Source organism: Rhipicephalus microplus, chromosome 1, assembly GCF_043290135.1.
Source record: "Rhipicephalus microplus isolate Deutch F79 chromosome 1, USDA_Rmic, whole genome shotgun sequence".
Lineage (NCBI taxonomy): Eukaryota > Metazoa > Arthropoda > Arachnida > Ixodida > Ixodidae > Rhipicephalus > Rhipicephalus microplus.
The window spans coordinates 192,545,190-192,562,414 of NC_134700.1; the positions used below are offsets into that span (position 1 = coordinate 192,545,190).

General features: G+C 43.2%; 1 protein-coding gene across 1 annotated transcript; it reads right to left on the minus strand.

Annotated features, from left to right (window-relative positions):
• Positions 1-3,093: 3,093 nt before the first annotated feature.
• LOC119178694 (cuticle protein 16.8) lies at positions 3,094-16,931 on the minus strand. The gene is made up of 3 exons (XM_037429925.2): positions 16,774-16,931; positions 8,960-9,097; positions 3,094-6,296 (listed from the first exon to the last, which is right to left on the minus strand). The coding sequence occupies exons 1-3, from the start codon at positions 16,783-16,785 to the stop codon at positions 5,934-5,936; spliced, it is 513 nt and encodes a 170-aa protein (XP_037285822.1). The 5' UTR covers positions 16,786-16,931; the 3' UTR covers positions 3,094-5,933.
• Between the last annotated feature and the right edge of the window lie 294 nt (positions 16,932-17,225).

Genomic DNA, 17,225 nt, shown 5'->3' on the forward strand with positions numbered 1-17,225 from the left:
AGCTGGTTGCGTGAAAATATTATGTGGAAGTAGATTCAAGCCACTAGTACTTATAACTCGATTGCTTTAAGTTCAACGTTGCTCTGCACAACTGTCTTTTTGGTAAAATGTTCGTATGTTCGATGATTGAGTGGCTGTAGTTTGAGAACTTGTTTTTCATTGCTACTTTTGCCAAAATTTCATCTTGTTAATAAAACATAAACGAGTCCCGGTGGTTCCTATGCCGGTCACGTGTGTGAGGTCCCTTCCATCGATTCAACAAAGAAGAATAGGAATCACTGAGAGCAGCTACTTTTACTGTTTGTGTATGCAGGGATCATCTACATTGATATCGAACACTCAGTTTATGCTTAGCCCAAGCAAATTTGACGTAGCAATACCCCTGAGTTGAATAAACTTTCATGACATCTCATTTCTAGGTAAGTAACATAATAACGTTCCAATAAACGTTGTCGGTGGACGAGTTGGCTCTAGATCTTGTAGGATGTAAAGTGTGCGCATAACACACATTTTCAACAATGTTAAAAGGAAATGAGCCCATGGGCTCAATTTCCCACGACTCGTTATTTTAAACAAGTAGTGAAACAGCCAAGTATGGCATAAACTTTTTTGGAACGTATTTGGCCTAATAAAGAGCAATGGCGTAGCCAAGAGGCATGGGGACTTCCAACTCATCCTCTACTACGAAAATTTTCCGAAATAACTTCATTTCTTGTATATATATAACTTAATGAAGTGCTCCCGTCGGTGCGCTTGTTTTTGTTTCATGATTTAATCCCCTTACTTCCTATCCCCCCTAATAAAAATTTCTGACTACGCCATTGAATTGTAGCAAATAGTGCTAATAAAACATTCATTTGGGTAGTATCTACAACGATACTGAAACGAAGGTGTGATTGGTAGCAAAGATGACGCTCAGAAAACTACGGTAATCTCGTCTTTTGTTTTTTGTTTATTTTTGCTCTTAGAGGCCAGTGGGACGTAAGATAGTGAATTCTTGCACACACTTGTGATGCCCGAGACTCCTGGTGTTAATAAATTGATTATACAAAAAAAAACAAGTGAATACAGAAGGCATGACAGTGATAATAAAATATTTATTTCATGTTCCGCACCAGAATACGGGTGAGGCATGGGATCCTCCAAGAAGGTCATACTATAACTATAACCGCCTTGGGATCCTCAGTACGAAATCTCATTGCAGTAAAGATGACGGCATAGTGAGTGCCACCTTGTAGCCAATGCATGCACTGAATTGCCATGCAGCTTCCCGTTTTCGCCACTAGGCAGCGGAAGATCTTACGCTTCTCGATTTGAACCGCATCAAGAAAAGTGCGCACAGTCATGGTACTGACTGACAACGAAAAAAATCGTGAACTTCGCTATCGAAACTCTACGCAACCCTGTGGCAGATCCAGAGGGTGGGGGGTGGTAGGGCGATTGCCCTTACCCCCAAGCTGGGCGCCAGCAGCACCCCCTCCCTCCTCATTTCAGTGCTTCTCCTATCATGAATTAGTGCATATTAGTGAAGCCACTGTGAGCAGGCATTATCAGTATGTATGCTATGAAAGTGTTTTTTCTGCTACTAAACGTGAAAGTCATGACCACGCCCTCCCTCTCCAGTGTTATTTACGGTGACCCCCCCCCCCCCCATGACGTGAGTTGCTGGATCTGTTCCGCACTCTGCCTTTCGTTCTCTCGCTCGTACACACGCACACCCACGCACACTGCCCGTTTTCTTCAGGAAACAAATAACAAGAAAGCGCTGACGTGTGCTGCTGCTGGAAGAGCAACAATTCGTATGGAAGCATAGTTTGGCATTTTTCCCTCACGGGATATCACTGTCTCGAATCGTTACGATAACTTTACATACCAAAGCTTACATACCAAAAGGGAGCTCCCGATACTCAATGCACACTATCTAACGAAAAACTGGAAAGTGTTATCGAAGGACGCCGATAAATTAGAAGAAAATTCCATCCTAACAAAAGAACCTTCCTGAATTCGGCCTCTAATTCTTACGCCTTTTGTCATCCACCTCATTCTTCAGGCTACCTACTGTCTTTAGGCAGTAATCGTGACGTGACTTCAGTCGAGGCAAAGGGCAGGAGTAAGGAAATTTGCAACAAGCATTGCAAATCATAGCCATCGATTAATGAAGCGAGTTTTTTTTTTCCGGATTAGCTACATTTCTTGTCACGAGTACTGCCGCTTTACACTTCGCTACTGGTCGAAGAGCGAGCTAAGTTTTTGCATAGAGGTGTTTATTCCTTTCGGAAGGGTTTTTTTTATATATTTATTTATTCATTTATTTTTGCAGCGAAGCTGTTATGAGATCATAACAGCCAGTTTTGGTGGCGTATAGTTGTACGCCACCGCCGACGTTGCCTCTACGGTCGCTGGTGCCTCTAAGTGCGAAATGATGGCGTGACAGTTGTGTATGGTTACTAGAGCTTATAGTGCTCCCTAAATCGTCAACGATTTCTTCTAAAACACATATCCAGAAACGAACGGAACTTGAATCCAATCTCACTACGTGGTGGTCGAGTATTCCGCCACAAACTCACCCCGATGCTTGAAACTTTTTTCAAAATATCCGTATAAAGGCGTCATGTATGACAAGACATCGCGTTAATAAATGCCCTGATATCATGGCAAAAAAGCCGGAAAAAAAACTACCACGTGTCGAACAATGTTTGTTGCTCATCGATTGGGTGTTCACAAGCTTCCCGCCCATTACAAAAGGCTCAGTCACAATTCTTCATTGCCATTCATCACAGCATCAACAATGTGCATATATATAATTCCTTGGAGATTTGTATGCTAGCAGCTACCTCGCTTCTCCGAAGAAGGATGAAGTGGGTGCTTCTCTCTATATTTCGCCAAATTATTCTGATTTACATGGCGTAGTGGTGAGTATACCTTGCAACTATACTTGTGTAGTAGTCGTCTCAAGAGAATTTACAATATTCCCTAGAATGGCCACTCCTCTAACTTTTGCTGTGGCTGTGCTGCGTGCTCCGCGCAGGCATGCCACTTTTCATTATTCTTTTTGTCACAACCATTCATAAAATCAATAAGTTTGACCAGACATTAGAAAGCAGAAACGGAAATACCAGCATTTTTATTGCAATAAAGCTGACGTATCAAACAATGAATATTCGCAGCGTTCTTGCGCCAATGCACCTAGGCTTGCTTTGCGAGCCTTTTAAATGCAATTTATCCACCTGCATACCGCAACAACACAAAGCGAAAACATAAAGAACGTCAACAAGGACTAGGACACGTACAAGGATTAGGAAAGAAACACGTAACAAAGAACACAAACACAACGAAAAAAAACCCTTGGACAAAGAGAAATGAAAGCTACTTTGGTATAACTCTAGAAAATGAAAGAACACTTCAATTCTACATCGTCCCAAGCACCAAATGTTACCATCATATATAAACAGAGTGAAATATACTTCAAAAGTTTTTATATCTTTATCTTAACTGGTGTTGAAATAAGTTTTCATTTTTCTAAACCTCTTGCTTCCTTGTGAATGCCTCACATGAACGTTTACGAGTGCACCGAAGTTCTTATAAAAAAAGAAAACGAAATGTTTTCGAGTGAATTGGTTATGAGTCAGTGATATCACAAAGTGCTTTATAAATGCAAATAAATGAGCTGTACTTGACCCTCTCAAAGAAAGATTCATTGGAATTACCAGGACACATCCAAAAGATTGATGAAAGTTTTCACACATGCAATATCGAATATCAAAAGAAATATCCGTAGAAGCTTATGTGAGTATCATCAGCTGTTGAAGCACATACGTCAGGTCAACTCAATGCACATGTAGAACTTCTAGAGCTGCCACAAGTGGAAGCGATGTGCGAGTAGTGACATTGCTGCTTCCGCATACTTGTCTCAAATAAATGTGGTATAGATATACGGTGCGTAACAAAGGAACCCACCACCAGAAAGTCACATCTGACAGACAGAGCCTTTGTACACATTTTACTGGAGGCTAAAGTTGCATTTTGAACTTTGAAGAGAAGCGGTATGTCCAAAACTACACAAGATTGTGTGTCGCCTGCAGCCTTCTAAAGCATCCATGTCCACATAGGCTTTGGCACTACCCGATTCCTAATAACGACAATCTTACTAAAACACGGCTGATCCGTAGACAAGCTAGTGGTTAAGCAGGAGCCGTATTATTTAAGGAATGCTTTCATTTTCCTCCTATTTTCTTGTCATTCGTTTTTTCGCTTGCATGGCGTCGTCATTATTAGCGGTGGTGCTACGCAGCTGCCGCGCTACGTGCTAATTAAATAATATAATCGAAAGAAGAGAATCCCTGCGTAATACAACCAGTTTTCTGGGTACTTGGTAGTGATGCCTCAAGTTGAATTCTGTGCTAGTCTTTTCATCCACCGCTCACGGTCATATCCAACCATCAATAACGCGGTCCGACCGTCGCTTTGACCATCGGCCATGCGCGAAAAGCACGAAAAAGCGCAAACACTGGCAAAGGCGTCGCTACGAAATGCCTACCTAGTGCAGTGTTCATTAGTCGTAAGAAATGCACAATCACTTCAACGTGCAACGTGTCTCATTATGTTACCTCGATAAATAATTTCAGCCGAAGAAATGCTACTCATGGTTAAGCGACAATAAAGTTCCCACTAGAAATATGCGGTAGTAATGTCCCGCGAAGCCAAATAACAGATGTCCCCGTTTACGTAGGCATCTTTACGAGGTAGTGCCGGTAACTCAAGACTTCTCATCAATATGTCAATGTTGCATCCTTCCTAATGCCTACAGTAAAAAGAACAATGCAACTACATGCAATATATACTTTTATGTTCAATTGTGAATTTGTCAGAACAGTTTGGTTCTCAAGGACCACCGACCGAAAAGACTGTCATAGAGTGGCCAGTCTAAAGATGCGATATAAGCGTGGTGATTATGATGAAAGAGCGCACATAATAAAAAAAAAAGATCAGAAGATAAAAATGTGCCGACCAAAACACCAGGCGACATACGTGACTGAAAGCGCTGAATATTGTGAAAGCTCGTGGCCAAGCGACCCACTTTGGTACAGTACCCATATGCGGGGCGAATACTGTCGCATATGGCTATGACAAAGCGAAACAAGGCTTAATTTGACAAGGCCAGCTACACAGAGCCAGATGGTTAAAAATGGTTGTAAATCTGTAGAACTAGTAGCGTCTATGACACACGCCTTTTTTTCTGTTCATTTTATTGTCCACCTGTTCTTTCTTTTTTTTCTTTACATTCACTTGCTCATCTCGAGGAACGTTGTTGGTATTGTGTGAAACAGTCATTCGTTGCTATACCCTGTCAATCGGAGTATTGTACCTTACATACAGCCTGGTAACCTAGAACATTGCTTTGTCATTGTAATGCTTATTTCGTAGTCATGCGTACTGTTCAGTTTATTTCCCCAGGAAGCTTTCTTTAAATGACGTGACAATCACGTGAAAACCAAGAACGGGGATATTCTCAGTTTTGTACCACACGCTGAGATTTTACACTAGATCTTATTAACTATCTAGTGGCTGCACTACCGTGGCAACTACAGAGTGGTTTAGCATAATTTCTATAAATAGTAGTGGTTGTTTCGTCAAAGCGCATGGCCGCGGACCCAGTGGCACTCTGAAAGAAAGTGTCCGGCTGCTAAATGAAAGGCCTCTTTCATTCTACTCTGGCAGTTTACAAAACGTCACACGCAGCAGAGAACAAACGATAACCCCCGTTTCACGACCTCCGCTGAACAGACGAATGAACGATCAATTCTGACCCATCCAGGATGCTTGTGGTCTTCAGTGGGAGCGCTACTAATGCTACAGTTCTACACACAACACCTTCCTTCTATCTCGCTCTGTATTTCGTACGTGGAGCCTGGTACCGTGCAAAATCTAGTAATCTAGTAGCGCGATCCATAGCCATGGTGGTGTCCGGCGAACGCGTATGCCGGAACTGTGAGCTTGGCGTACGTGGGCGCCAGGTAGGCGGCCGCGGCCTTGACCACGGGACCACTGACCACTGGGTTGGCATTGTAGACCGCATCGGCACTGGCGCCTGCCTTTGTTCCGGGCTCATTGGTTTCGATTGTGGTGCGGAAGCCGTGAGCGTCGGCGACGTAGTTTACCCGTCGGTACAGACCGTTCGCGTCCGTGTATCCGTACGAGCCAGTCTTCACATTGTTCGAGTCACTCTGCTCGTTACGGAACTGCTTGTTGCCATACTCGTCCACAGTATCGTAGCCGAATGTGTACGGTTGTGGAGGCTGAAAGGGAACGGAAGAAGCATCGATTGCTTAGTTGGCAGCGCAATGGCACTAACATTCAAAATTCTATTATACCGATCACTAATTCGCCCAAAGCTTGAGTACGCGTCCGCTATATGGGATCCCGTGCAGCGAAATTTAATTAACGCGTCAGAATCTGTTCAGAACCGCTCAGTTCGGTTCATTTGTTCCAATTATTCCCGTACTGCTAGCATATCAGAAATGAAATCTAACCTTGACCTACCCAATTTAACTGTCCGGAGGAAACTGGCGCGACTGCATTTTTTTCATAAGATATTTTTTCACAATCCATCAATGAAGCGAGACCTCATTTCACAACCGTCATACCACTCATCGCGCATTGATCACCAGCATAAGGTTGCCATTCCGTTTTGCTGCACCAAATTCTTTTCAGCAGCCTTCTTACCGAAAACAGCCGCCGATTGGAACCACCTTCCCTCTTCCGTTGTAACAATAACAGACCCTTTGTTATTCAAGACTGCAATTTCTCAGCAATGCTTGTAACTATACGCAGTTTCCATTATCTATCTTTGTCTTGTATGTGCTTGAATTCTTACTTATACATTTTTAGTTGACTTATGTTGCCTTCCTGATTTGCGCATCTGACACTTGTTTCTTTATTTTTTCTTTTTTTTCTTGTGTGTTATAAATGTTGTACCCACCCCCTCTGTAATGCCCTACGGGCCCTGAGGGTATTCTAATAAATAAATAAATAAACATAGCTGCTACTGCTCTATATTCATGCGAGAAAGAAAACAGAAAATAAGAATCGTTACTCCTCGTGTTGAAAAGAAGTGGCATGGTGCGCAATGACACACAGACACACCTCACAGTAAATTCGAACACCGTGGTGTAGCCACATTGGTCTATCATCCTGATACCCCCCCCACCACTAACATGCGATGTTAACGTCACTGTGTTCCTAATGCATTTATATCGCTTGCAACTCTGAATAAGCTCTTTTCTTTGCCTTACTGCCGATAAGCCACGTGGTGGCAGCTGTGCACAGTTGAGGTGTCGACGACGTCGTCTCCGACTGCGCTCCCCTCGTTAAGGACGCTCACAGGCTCATCAACACCACTGCCAGCGCCTAATCCCATGCAGACGTCAGTCGACGCCTGCCTTGGCGGGAGAACGTGGAAGAGTGAGTTTTAACTACTTCCTACATCTACTTTACTGACCAGGCCGCCAAGCGAGCGACGTGCAGGCTGCAACATTTTTACTGAGCATTAGTGAAGAATTTGAAATTCGAGAGCTTCGGCCCACCTCAGCTAATGCACTGAAAACTTGGTCTGCAGAAGTGTTTTCTATGCAGAGACTGCCACTAAACATGTACAGTAAAAACAGACCGCCTTTCAGCAGCAGCTAGTTCAAAAGAATTTTTAAGCAAGCTAGACGTTTTACTGCATAACACGTATTGCCCGCACCACTCGCATTATATCGGCGAGTCTGTGACGTCTAAATGTACTTATATGTTCCAAACGTATTACATCGGGGGTAAGTACATCGACTGAGAAGAAAAATATGGCCTTCACCTTTGAGTCGTGCTATGCAAACACATAAGGGACACAGAATTTTTTTTAAACGTCCATTTTCATCTATCTTGTATTCCCCACCCAGGACAACGCTGAATTTTCGCTCTGAACGATGACACATTCACCAAGCCGAAGTTTGTGTGAAAGGAGCTCTTTGCGTTTCAATGGCCTTTTCTTGCGTAATTTACGGAAGTTTTTTCTTGGCTGCATGAGACACGAGGGTAATAAAGAACGTATTTATGCTCATCTCCCTGCTCCGTAAAAATAGCCCGTTATTCGAAGATAGTAATGTGCAGTGAAGTAAAAACAGGGAAGTTATAATCAAGAAAGTGCCACATACATCTCTCCACATTTTTTATAACAACGCACGGGTGCCTGCTTCAGCTGTTAACAGTAAGCAATTGGTACAGTGCCGCAAAGTCTGCAGCTATATCGCTATAAGTATAGCCTCCACATAACTTTGCTGTTTATGAACTCTGAGAGTGCGCAGACAATTAGTACTTCCTAGTAAATGGAAATTGTTTCATTCATTCACTCTCATTTTATGTCGGGCACGTAGGCCAAGTGATAAAGAAGCCAATCATGGATTATCCATTTTATAAGAACTTCCGTTATTCCTTGTGTCATCCTTATTTTATGGATCTTGCTGAAGACGCTCAGGAAACACGTGTCCTTTTTCTGAAGTGAACAGAGTCACTGAGAAAGCTGTTTGTGAACTGAGCTCTTAAGGCACGTATTTTTGATCACCGATATCATCACTTCTCGATGTCACAACGAGAACCCGCTCCGTTGTCACGAACCGGATGACTTTATTAAACACGGAAGCTTGTATCTCTCATAGATGCTTGATTTAAACATGCACTCTTATTTTATCACGAGTTAAAATATCCCTATCCAAGTGAGTGTAAAGCGAGATAAGATGGGGCTCATACTTGTTAACAACTTCCTAATCGGAACCCAGTTTCCTTTTTGGTTCAGATTGATTCACGACGAGCCAACTGCTGATAGAAATTGGTATTGAACTTGTTTTGACACTGAATAAAGGCTCGTAGAGATGAAAGCTTTGATGCTTAGACTAGTCAAGAAAGCGTAATAGACAATGCTTACATATACAGGCTCGGCGAGGCCGACCTTAGCGACCACAGGCGCAGCTGCGGCGGCAAAGACGGGTCCTCCGAATCCTCCATGGTGGAAACCGAAGCGTCCGCCGGCATAAGCACCTGCTGCCATGCACAGAAGGATAAGCTGCAAAGCAGAGTGAACATTAACACCAGCCTCTTTAGATCACTCTCGAGCTTCTAATTGGAAACTGCTACATCTCAGACGTTCAGTAGCTGCTGTTATAAACAACGAGCAATGAGCAGCTTTATTTGCAAAACTGCCGTGAAAGTATTGTACCTGTTGAGACATTCAAGGTTATCGTCCAGGCGTTTGTAAGCTGAACAATGCCTACTAATAGAGCAGCCTTGGATGCCTCAACAAACTTAAAAAAAGTGACAGCCGGTGTTGGTGGCATGAGCACGAGTGATGCAACTATGTCATCGCCATGTGGCGTGTGGCATCATAACGTGACGTTACATGATGTCGTAGTTCTATAACATTGTCCCTTCTTGTACCAATCTCGGAGGCAATTTAAAGTTACGTAATAATGCCGAGATCTCCGGGATGCGATCAGTACAATCGTCTGTGAAGAAAACAAAGATGGCTTTTGCCTTCGAGTTGTCTCAGGTGAATGCATAAGAAACCACGTGACATTTAATGGCGGAGCAATTTAGGGGCTGGGCTGCCATATGCTGACATATGCTCACACCGTAGTATGCTGTCGTAGATTGGCGTAACGCAGGCGAAAAGACAATAGTATAGCCATTGTAGCCCTCATTCGAGCGATAGAAAAGTCCTGTTCTTGGAGCGCCTATAGGTTACGATAACAATGCAGGCACACGTACATGTAGAATGAAAGTTCAAGCGTGCTTCCTCTCCAAGATAAGTTTGTTCTTCAAGCACCGTGATGATAGAAATAAGTAGAAACAATGGAAAGAAAACGCAGTCAAGTTAAACAGAATGTGAAAGAAAGGGAGGAGGAAAAGACAGAAAGAAAAAAACCAAATAGAAACAAAAAATTGGCCCCGTATCTGCATGTTTCAGTGAAATGTCGTCGAAAGACGATAGTTTTGCGTGTGGAGAGAGTGAACAAAACACTTATTTGATGTTGTGCGTGAGAAAATCAGTGAATTGTTTTCTTGAAGCGCAGCGTTAGAGAGTTTCGATCCGTGGAGCGAAGGCGAACGTGCGCATCGAAGCACGTTAGGCACGAGCGCTATCTGGCAGTTATCTTCGAAAACGAAGGAAGGCGTGCGCAACCACGGAGAAAGATGCGCGCCTGTCTCGGCGGCGAGAAGGTGTAGAACGCAAAGCGACGGGCAGGCGCCACCACCGCGTCGTCTTAGCAAAGCGTTCGAAACACTTGCCTTTTTGAGCATCGCAGTGCACTGTTAGCGCAGCGTGATAAACGCAATGGTCCTTAGAATTACTTGAATGTGCCTTCGCTAGTATAACGCCGCACATGCAATGTATAGACGTGTTGTTTTGGTGCCTCGGGTATGCGCAATAATTGCTTTTTAATTGGCAATCGCACAAGTATGAACGCTGAAACTTGAGCAATATTGCAGGCGGTAGGCCGCTTGGGGTACCGCATAGTGCCGTTTGTGGAATCGTTACGGCGAACGAACAGACAGGTCGAAATTTTGGCGTCGAAGGTCTCCTAGTGAAAGTATAGTCTTTAATAGGGCGGGGCAGGTCCGCAATTCCTTCAGACTTGGCACCACTGCTTCCTTAATTTTTTGGAGCTGGGCTAACCCACGCCAAACGTCCTAGCCATTTTGTTGTCCATTTTGAATGTATTCTAAAAAATGGCTGATTAACTGCATTGAAGACAGTGAACTGATAGAATATTTCACAGAGAAAAATCTTTTTGGTCACGTCGCTGCCTTCTGAACTTTCTCGAATGTCATTTGGGGTGTTGTTTGTGGAAAATTTTATTTTAGAAGTACCGCTCTTTGTTTTTATACCAAATTTAGTCTACATGTTAAGTAAAGCTGCTTGTGTAAGGTGTTAGAAGCCCAATTAGGGCAATTTTTCTGCCACATTCACTTGCACTTTGCATTACTATCTGAGTAGTGAATACTTACTCCACAGAAGGTGTATTTTGAGGAAAAAATAATTTTAGACCTTTCAGTCTACTAAAGTTTATGAGAAAAATTACAATTTGCGAAAATCGTCATTTTTGACTAATTGATACGCCATTCCCACCATGTGGTAGTCCAATTAAGAAAACTTACTTTTATACCTAAATAAAAAGCAAATAAGCAGTTTTTTCATAAGGCAATTATTATTATTTTTTTGTTTTAAGACAGATATTAATTTTTTAACTTTCCCATTGGCGTCTATCTTTCCATTTGGTCATGCAACAGCTGCCGCCTTGAAATTCCCCATTGCCATCAATGGGAAGGTTCAAGCTTAATGCACTCCTTCATTATCGTGGTCATGTGAGGCCCAATGTACAGCACGTGAAATAAACACTGTGATAAACCCAAGGCGAAAGGGCGTCTAACCTAATTAAGAAGCATGAAAATATAACTAATAATTGCGGAAGGCTTCAGTGCCATATCGGCTTGAACCTACAGACAAACACCGGCGCCGCAAAGTTACAACTGTCACTGGTTAACCATTTGTACGGAATACTTTAGCAATCATTTTTCTTTCAAACCTCTTATCATAAATTGTACGTCATATCCTTGACAGAAAAACGTCAGCGGAGCCTTAGTGGACCCCGGCAAGAAACACTTTCGTGTTGAAGAAAGAAAGAAATAAACAGAGAAAGAAATAAAGAAAGAAAGAACATCGGCAGATACAACGTATTGTGGGAAACAGCTTAGCTGAGCTTCTCTGCAGGGTGGTTTGATGTCACGGCGTGTAAATTCAATATTTGGGCGCAAGTACTGGTCTTGCATGCTGTGCGTGTTCTGAGACATGTTGAGTACTATGGCGGATAATGAGTAACTAATGGGCCGACATAACTTCGGCACTTACCTCAAAGCAAAAATACAAGTTTAAACAAAGATGGAAGTGTACGCTAAGGACGGATAATGTACTAATACGTGACAAGGATTATTCGTCGGCGTAATTGAGCAAAACGTGACCATATCGGGTATGTTTGTTACAATGTTAATAAAGCGGCTGGTCAACACTGCCCCCATAACCGGCGTTGCCGCAACAAGATGCATGCGTTGGGTGTCTTGAGGCAAGAGCTACATTGGCTGTATTCCCGCCGTTTCGATGTCGCCGGTGACTGAGCGAAATGGCGAGCGTGTCATCTGGCAAGACGTCAGAGGAGGAGCCAGCGCAGTCCCTTTGCTAACTCGTTTGCAGTTGAAAGCGAGTCGTCGGGAGATATGTAATGTGAGCCGGATAGACGGAAAGAAGCGAGGCTTCGTCGTCGGAACCAAGAGGAGGCAGCGAGCTGAGCAGACAGATGAAGAATGAGCAGCACGCCTCGAGAGGCGTAACCATACACTAAAGAGAACAATAGACATATTTAGTTAACCAAAGTGAACAATAGACAGATTTAATTGAGCGTCCACATGAGTTCGTCACACGCAGCCTGCGAGCCATTTCATATGGCAGGCTGTGCCCGGAAAGCTGTGGCTGACGTCCAACCAAATAGGTCCGATAGGATTAACTGCACCACTCGCTATGCACAGCCATGCATAACTGAGTTGAGCCACATCGATTTTTCTCAAAGAATTCTGAAGCACTGGCTTGGCTCTATGGTGGAATACTTGACGATCAGGCAGCATGGGTGGGTCACATTAAGGCTGTAAGTGTACTTCTATTCCTTCCATTCATCAAGATTGGTTAGTCCACTGGACTTTCTCGTCACGTGTAACCGCTTTCGCGTGACAACTTCCAGTTTATATTCGCTATTTGTGGGTTCATATATACTATGTCACCTGTGGCCCATATCTGCATATACGGACCGTGTTATGCGGGTATGTGTCAGGCGGGTATGTGTCAGGCGGGTATGTGCTATGCGTCAATGGTGGAAAGGTTGATTGATGATATGTGGAGTATAAAGTCCCAAAACCTTCGCACTAGCAGTGCCAGGCCTGACGATACAGTTCCACTCTTTGTTCAAGCTTGGCACTGTTAGTTTAAAAGTACCGCAATATTTTATAATCTTTTTGCTGCCAGTATTCATCTTCATTCATCATCAATGTCACTGCCCAGAAATTTCGACCAGTGGCAGACTGCTAATGAGAGCAAAATGTATACAAAGAATCACTCTGCAATACCACTGTTCGTAATACTAACCACTGGTCTAGTAGAAACTGTCACGTAAGAGTTGAAAACTGGTACTGTGTCTTTGTGTCTTTGTTCACTAATAGAGATAAAAGAAGAACGTTGCTAACAATACTTGCTTTCAAGCATACAGATATAGCTGTAGGCAAGACCTAGCATATTGTACGCGCCTTGCGGTTTCTACGTAGCGGAAGCCGTGACAAAGGACGCGGAAGTAGCGCCACGACCACTTGACTATTCATTCAATGGCTTTTGTTAACCCCTCATCAGAGCTTCGAATAAACTCCATCGCGCAGCTTTCGCAGCTTGCTTAGTTAGTGTACGCCTAAATTGGGCAGGTCAACAAAGTAAAGAAGCCGCGTGATGCCTTATGCCTTAAACTAAGACGACTAGAAGGCGAAAATTATCTTCGTCTTCTTTTTCTCATAGGTGCATTAGACAAAGCTTTAGGGAACTAGGGAGGTAAATGATGCCCCTAGAGCCACTGCAGTCATTAGGCTCTACAGGAGGGCTTCGGCCTTACCTGCGGAGTCCTTCCAAGCAATAAAGTGTTGTTATCATAATCCTAAACTAGCCCCCCTTTCCCGCCTGGGAAGTTTTCTGCACTCAGCATAGTTTTTCCCTACTTTCTGGATTGGCTTAGCTATAAGCACGCGTTGATGGCGTATAATCACATCACCGTGTGACATCATCTGGAGAGGCCGCGTTATGTGACTTCATAATGATGGCACCCACTGGCGTCATCGGACGTGTTTTCTGATCATGTGAATTTCTGCAGCTGTCGTAATAACAATGACGTTGCCTATACCGGCGGCCACTTCTTGCGCTTCACAGGCCAGCTAAGGCTTTAACCTTAATAAATGTAAGGGGAGTTTACAAAAGTCACCCTTTGTGAAGAAAACGTCTCTCGTGAGTTTCAAATGAAGAATTGCGAATCCGCATTGTTTCAAAGATATTGCAGCTCAGTCCTTCGTCATTTACTTCTGCTCCACTGGCGGAGCGTGAAAAGGTTTTCGTATAGAAGTCACCACACTTGTGCAGTATGTAATGTCCTATGATATCATATCGATACGATTGTTCATATTAACATCATATGACATCATACTGATACATTATAGTAAATTATTGCGTATTGCGATACTGGAGTTATCTTCTGTTTTAATTGACTTGCCGTGGAGAAGTTCTGCAGCGGAAAAAATGGTTTTTCCCCCTGCCCCCCAAAACAACAACTAAATGAACAACATGTAATCTCAAACAAATGAACAAAACAACAAGGCAACGGACCACAGAACAGTTTGTTTAGAGCAGTTCATACACGCTGCAAGAAAACATTTACCCGCCCACATTTGTGTCCAACTTGAACTCACGGTATCTGGTCTAGCGCTTGTATTATATAGCGACATATAGTTTTTTTTTTTTCATTACAAGATCCCAAGTCATGTCTCCACAGAGAAGACTTTTAGAAACATGGCTTGTAAGTAACGCAAGAATACATGGTTTGGTGCCATCAGCAATGTAAATTTTGTTTGTGTACGGAACGTTTTCAGTTGTTCACTGAGTCAACGTGAAAAAAGTAAGCTATGTATATAGTAACAGAACCTGTTGTTGGGCTGGTGGGTAGAACATTTCAAAATTTATTTTGTGAGCTTCGTTAATAAATAGTAAATAAATAAATAAACAAATAATAAAATCATAAAATAAGGTAAATAATTAAGTGAATAAATAATAATGAAAATGATTTAAAAACTGCCCAATTCAGTGCTGTGCGTGTTAGAAGACTGGGTGTGTGTGAGTGATTGTGCCATGTGTTTGCGCTCGAATTAATTGTTTGAAATATGTAGATAGTAGTACGGATATTTATAGATATATTCATTCGTATAAAATAATTGTGATCAAGAGGTAAAAGAGATAAAAATTAAACGTGAGAATCAATTCGCAGGTATTTTGTGTGTAACTTCACCATGCAAAATTCTCTAATTAGCATTTATGCAATAAGTGGTTGCTTCATACTAAAATTCATGGTAAGAAATATTTAACGACAGCTGATAGGTTAGTATAGTTCATCGCTTTGCTTGCCACGAATACCGGATGATATACTTCCTGTTTAAGCACGAGACCTTTCATAGGCGCAGAAAAACGTTCTTGATCAAGCTCTCAAGTTTAAGTAACAGTACACCAACGAAGTGTGCCGACCAATAGTGCAAGATTTGTTTACCTAGAATAAGTGTGAGGCACAGCACGCGTGTGAAAAGATTTGAACTAGCTTGGGAACATTTAGCGCTAACTTCGATGCTGTTCACTTTTGCACATCTGAATATTGTCTGAATGTACTGTGGATCGCAATCAGTTATGGCACACAAGATGCGAAGTGGCGAGGAACGATTACAAGACGCGAAACCAGGCAGGATTACCCTTGCGAGGACTTGGCTTTAACATAGTTAACTCCGGGACAAGCCTTGGAGCTTTGATCCGGATTTTCACACGGGTCATTGAATGCAGCCTTCTCAGTTTCTCTGTATTTTCAAGCTTGGTCGTTTCTTCACCTCATCTAGGCTTGCTTGAGCTTTAATTATGAAAGAAAAAATGACGATACTCGTACGGTGTTCCTCGTTGCCTCCCTTATTTGTGTGTTTGGTTCAGCGTATTTATTGAATATATAGAATAAACAGGAATCTCTTCTTCGAGATTTGGTGAGTAGCAGTCCTCGATTCAGAGCTTCCTTCGTACTGCGCGGAACGTCTGCGTGACCCTCTAGGAAGATTACTCACGGTATGTGTAGTTACAGTCGCAAGGGACGTCGAACATTAATATGAGTATGATGATATACTTGAAATTCAACACTGGTACGCTGATAAAAACAACTTCCAATCAGCTAAGAAATGCTTCATTTGTCATTTATTCCGTTTAGTCTTACTGCACGAGTGTTATTAATAGAGGCAAGCGCCCATCATGCATATTCGACACCCTTGCATCTGTTCGAGATTACACCTACTGATAAATTATACACATTCCACGAATAATTTGGGCTCCTCAGAGTAGTTCTTTGTAAAATGTCTGCAGTTGAGCGAAAATCAAATGCCACTACAACAATGAATTTGTTAGGTCTCCCTTTTCCTATCGTAACAAGATTTCTGCAGTATCCCAAAGTGAGAGTCATTAGATGTACAACTGTCAACAATTCAAATTGTAATCCACGTCTTTTATTCGACACTAGACTACCATTTTCCTATTTTTACAGAACCCCATTAGGCTGCCGTGGCTTGTACCAATCCCCAATGGACTCGCCCCTCAACAGCATAATTTGCCTTCCAAATTTTATCTCAGCTTAACTTCAATTGTTAACGTATAATTCATACATAGCCTTAGTCGTATATTTGAATTGGCTCTCCAGTTTAGGCCATATAGTATCACTCAAAATTTTGTAGCGTTCGCCGAGCATTGCCCTTCACGCATGCAGCTTGATCATCGGCGCCATTACAGTCCGCAGGTATCCACGAGAGGAGGACGAATCATAATCCATGCGCAGCCGTGAGTATACGGTCACCGACGTTGCCGTTGCTCACCTTTGTGTACATCGTGGAGCTCCTCTTTGGCGGGATCCTTACTTCCGTTGAATGCGTCAAGTCGCCGACGACTGGCGGGGGTCCTTCCGAAGAAATATCGCGATCGCTCACAGGGGTTACAGGAGTGGGTGTATATGTCTGTCCGTGTGACGTCCGGTGGGAAGGGGCCCGGGTTTTATAGCAGCGAGTGGACCACTGGACCTGCCCTAGTTCGAAGGAAAACACCCCTTCCCTTTCCCTCTTTCTGCCATCCCTCCCCGCATCTGGCATACAGTTATTCGCACGTCGAGCGCTTTGTTGAGATCATCGTGGAGAGCGCGGTAAGAAAGGAAGGGGGGGGGGGGGGTCACTCATCGCGCGAAGTCGCTGGCAGCCTGGACTCGTCACGTTGGACGACCGAAGCTCACTTTCTTCGCGGCGGCCCGGATGGTCATCGCACCTCCTCCTCTTCT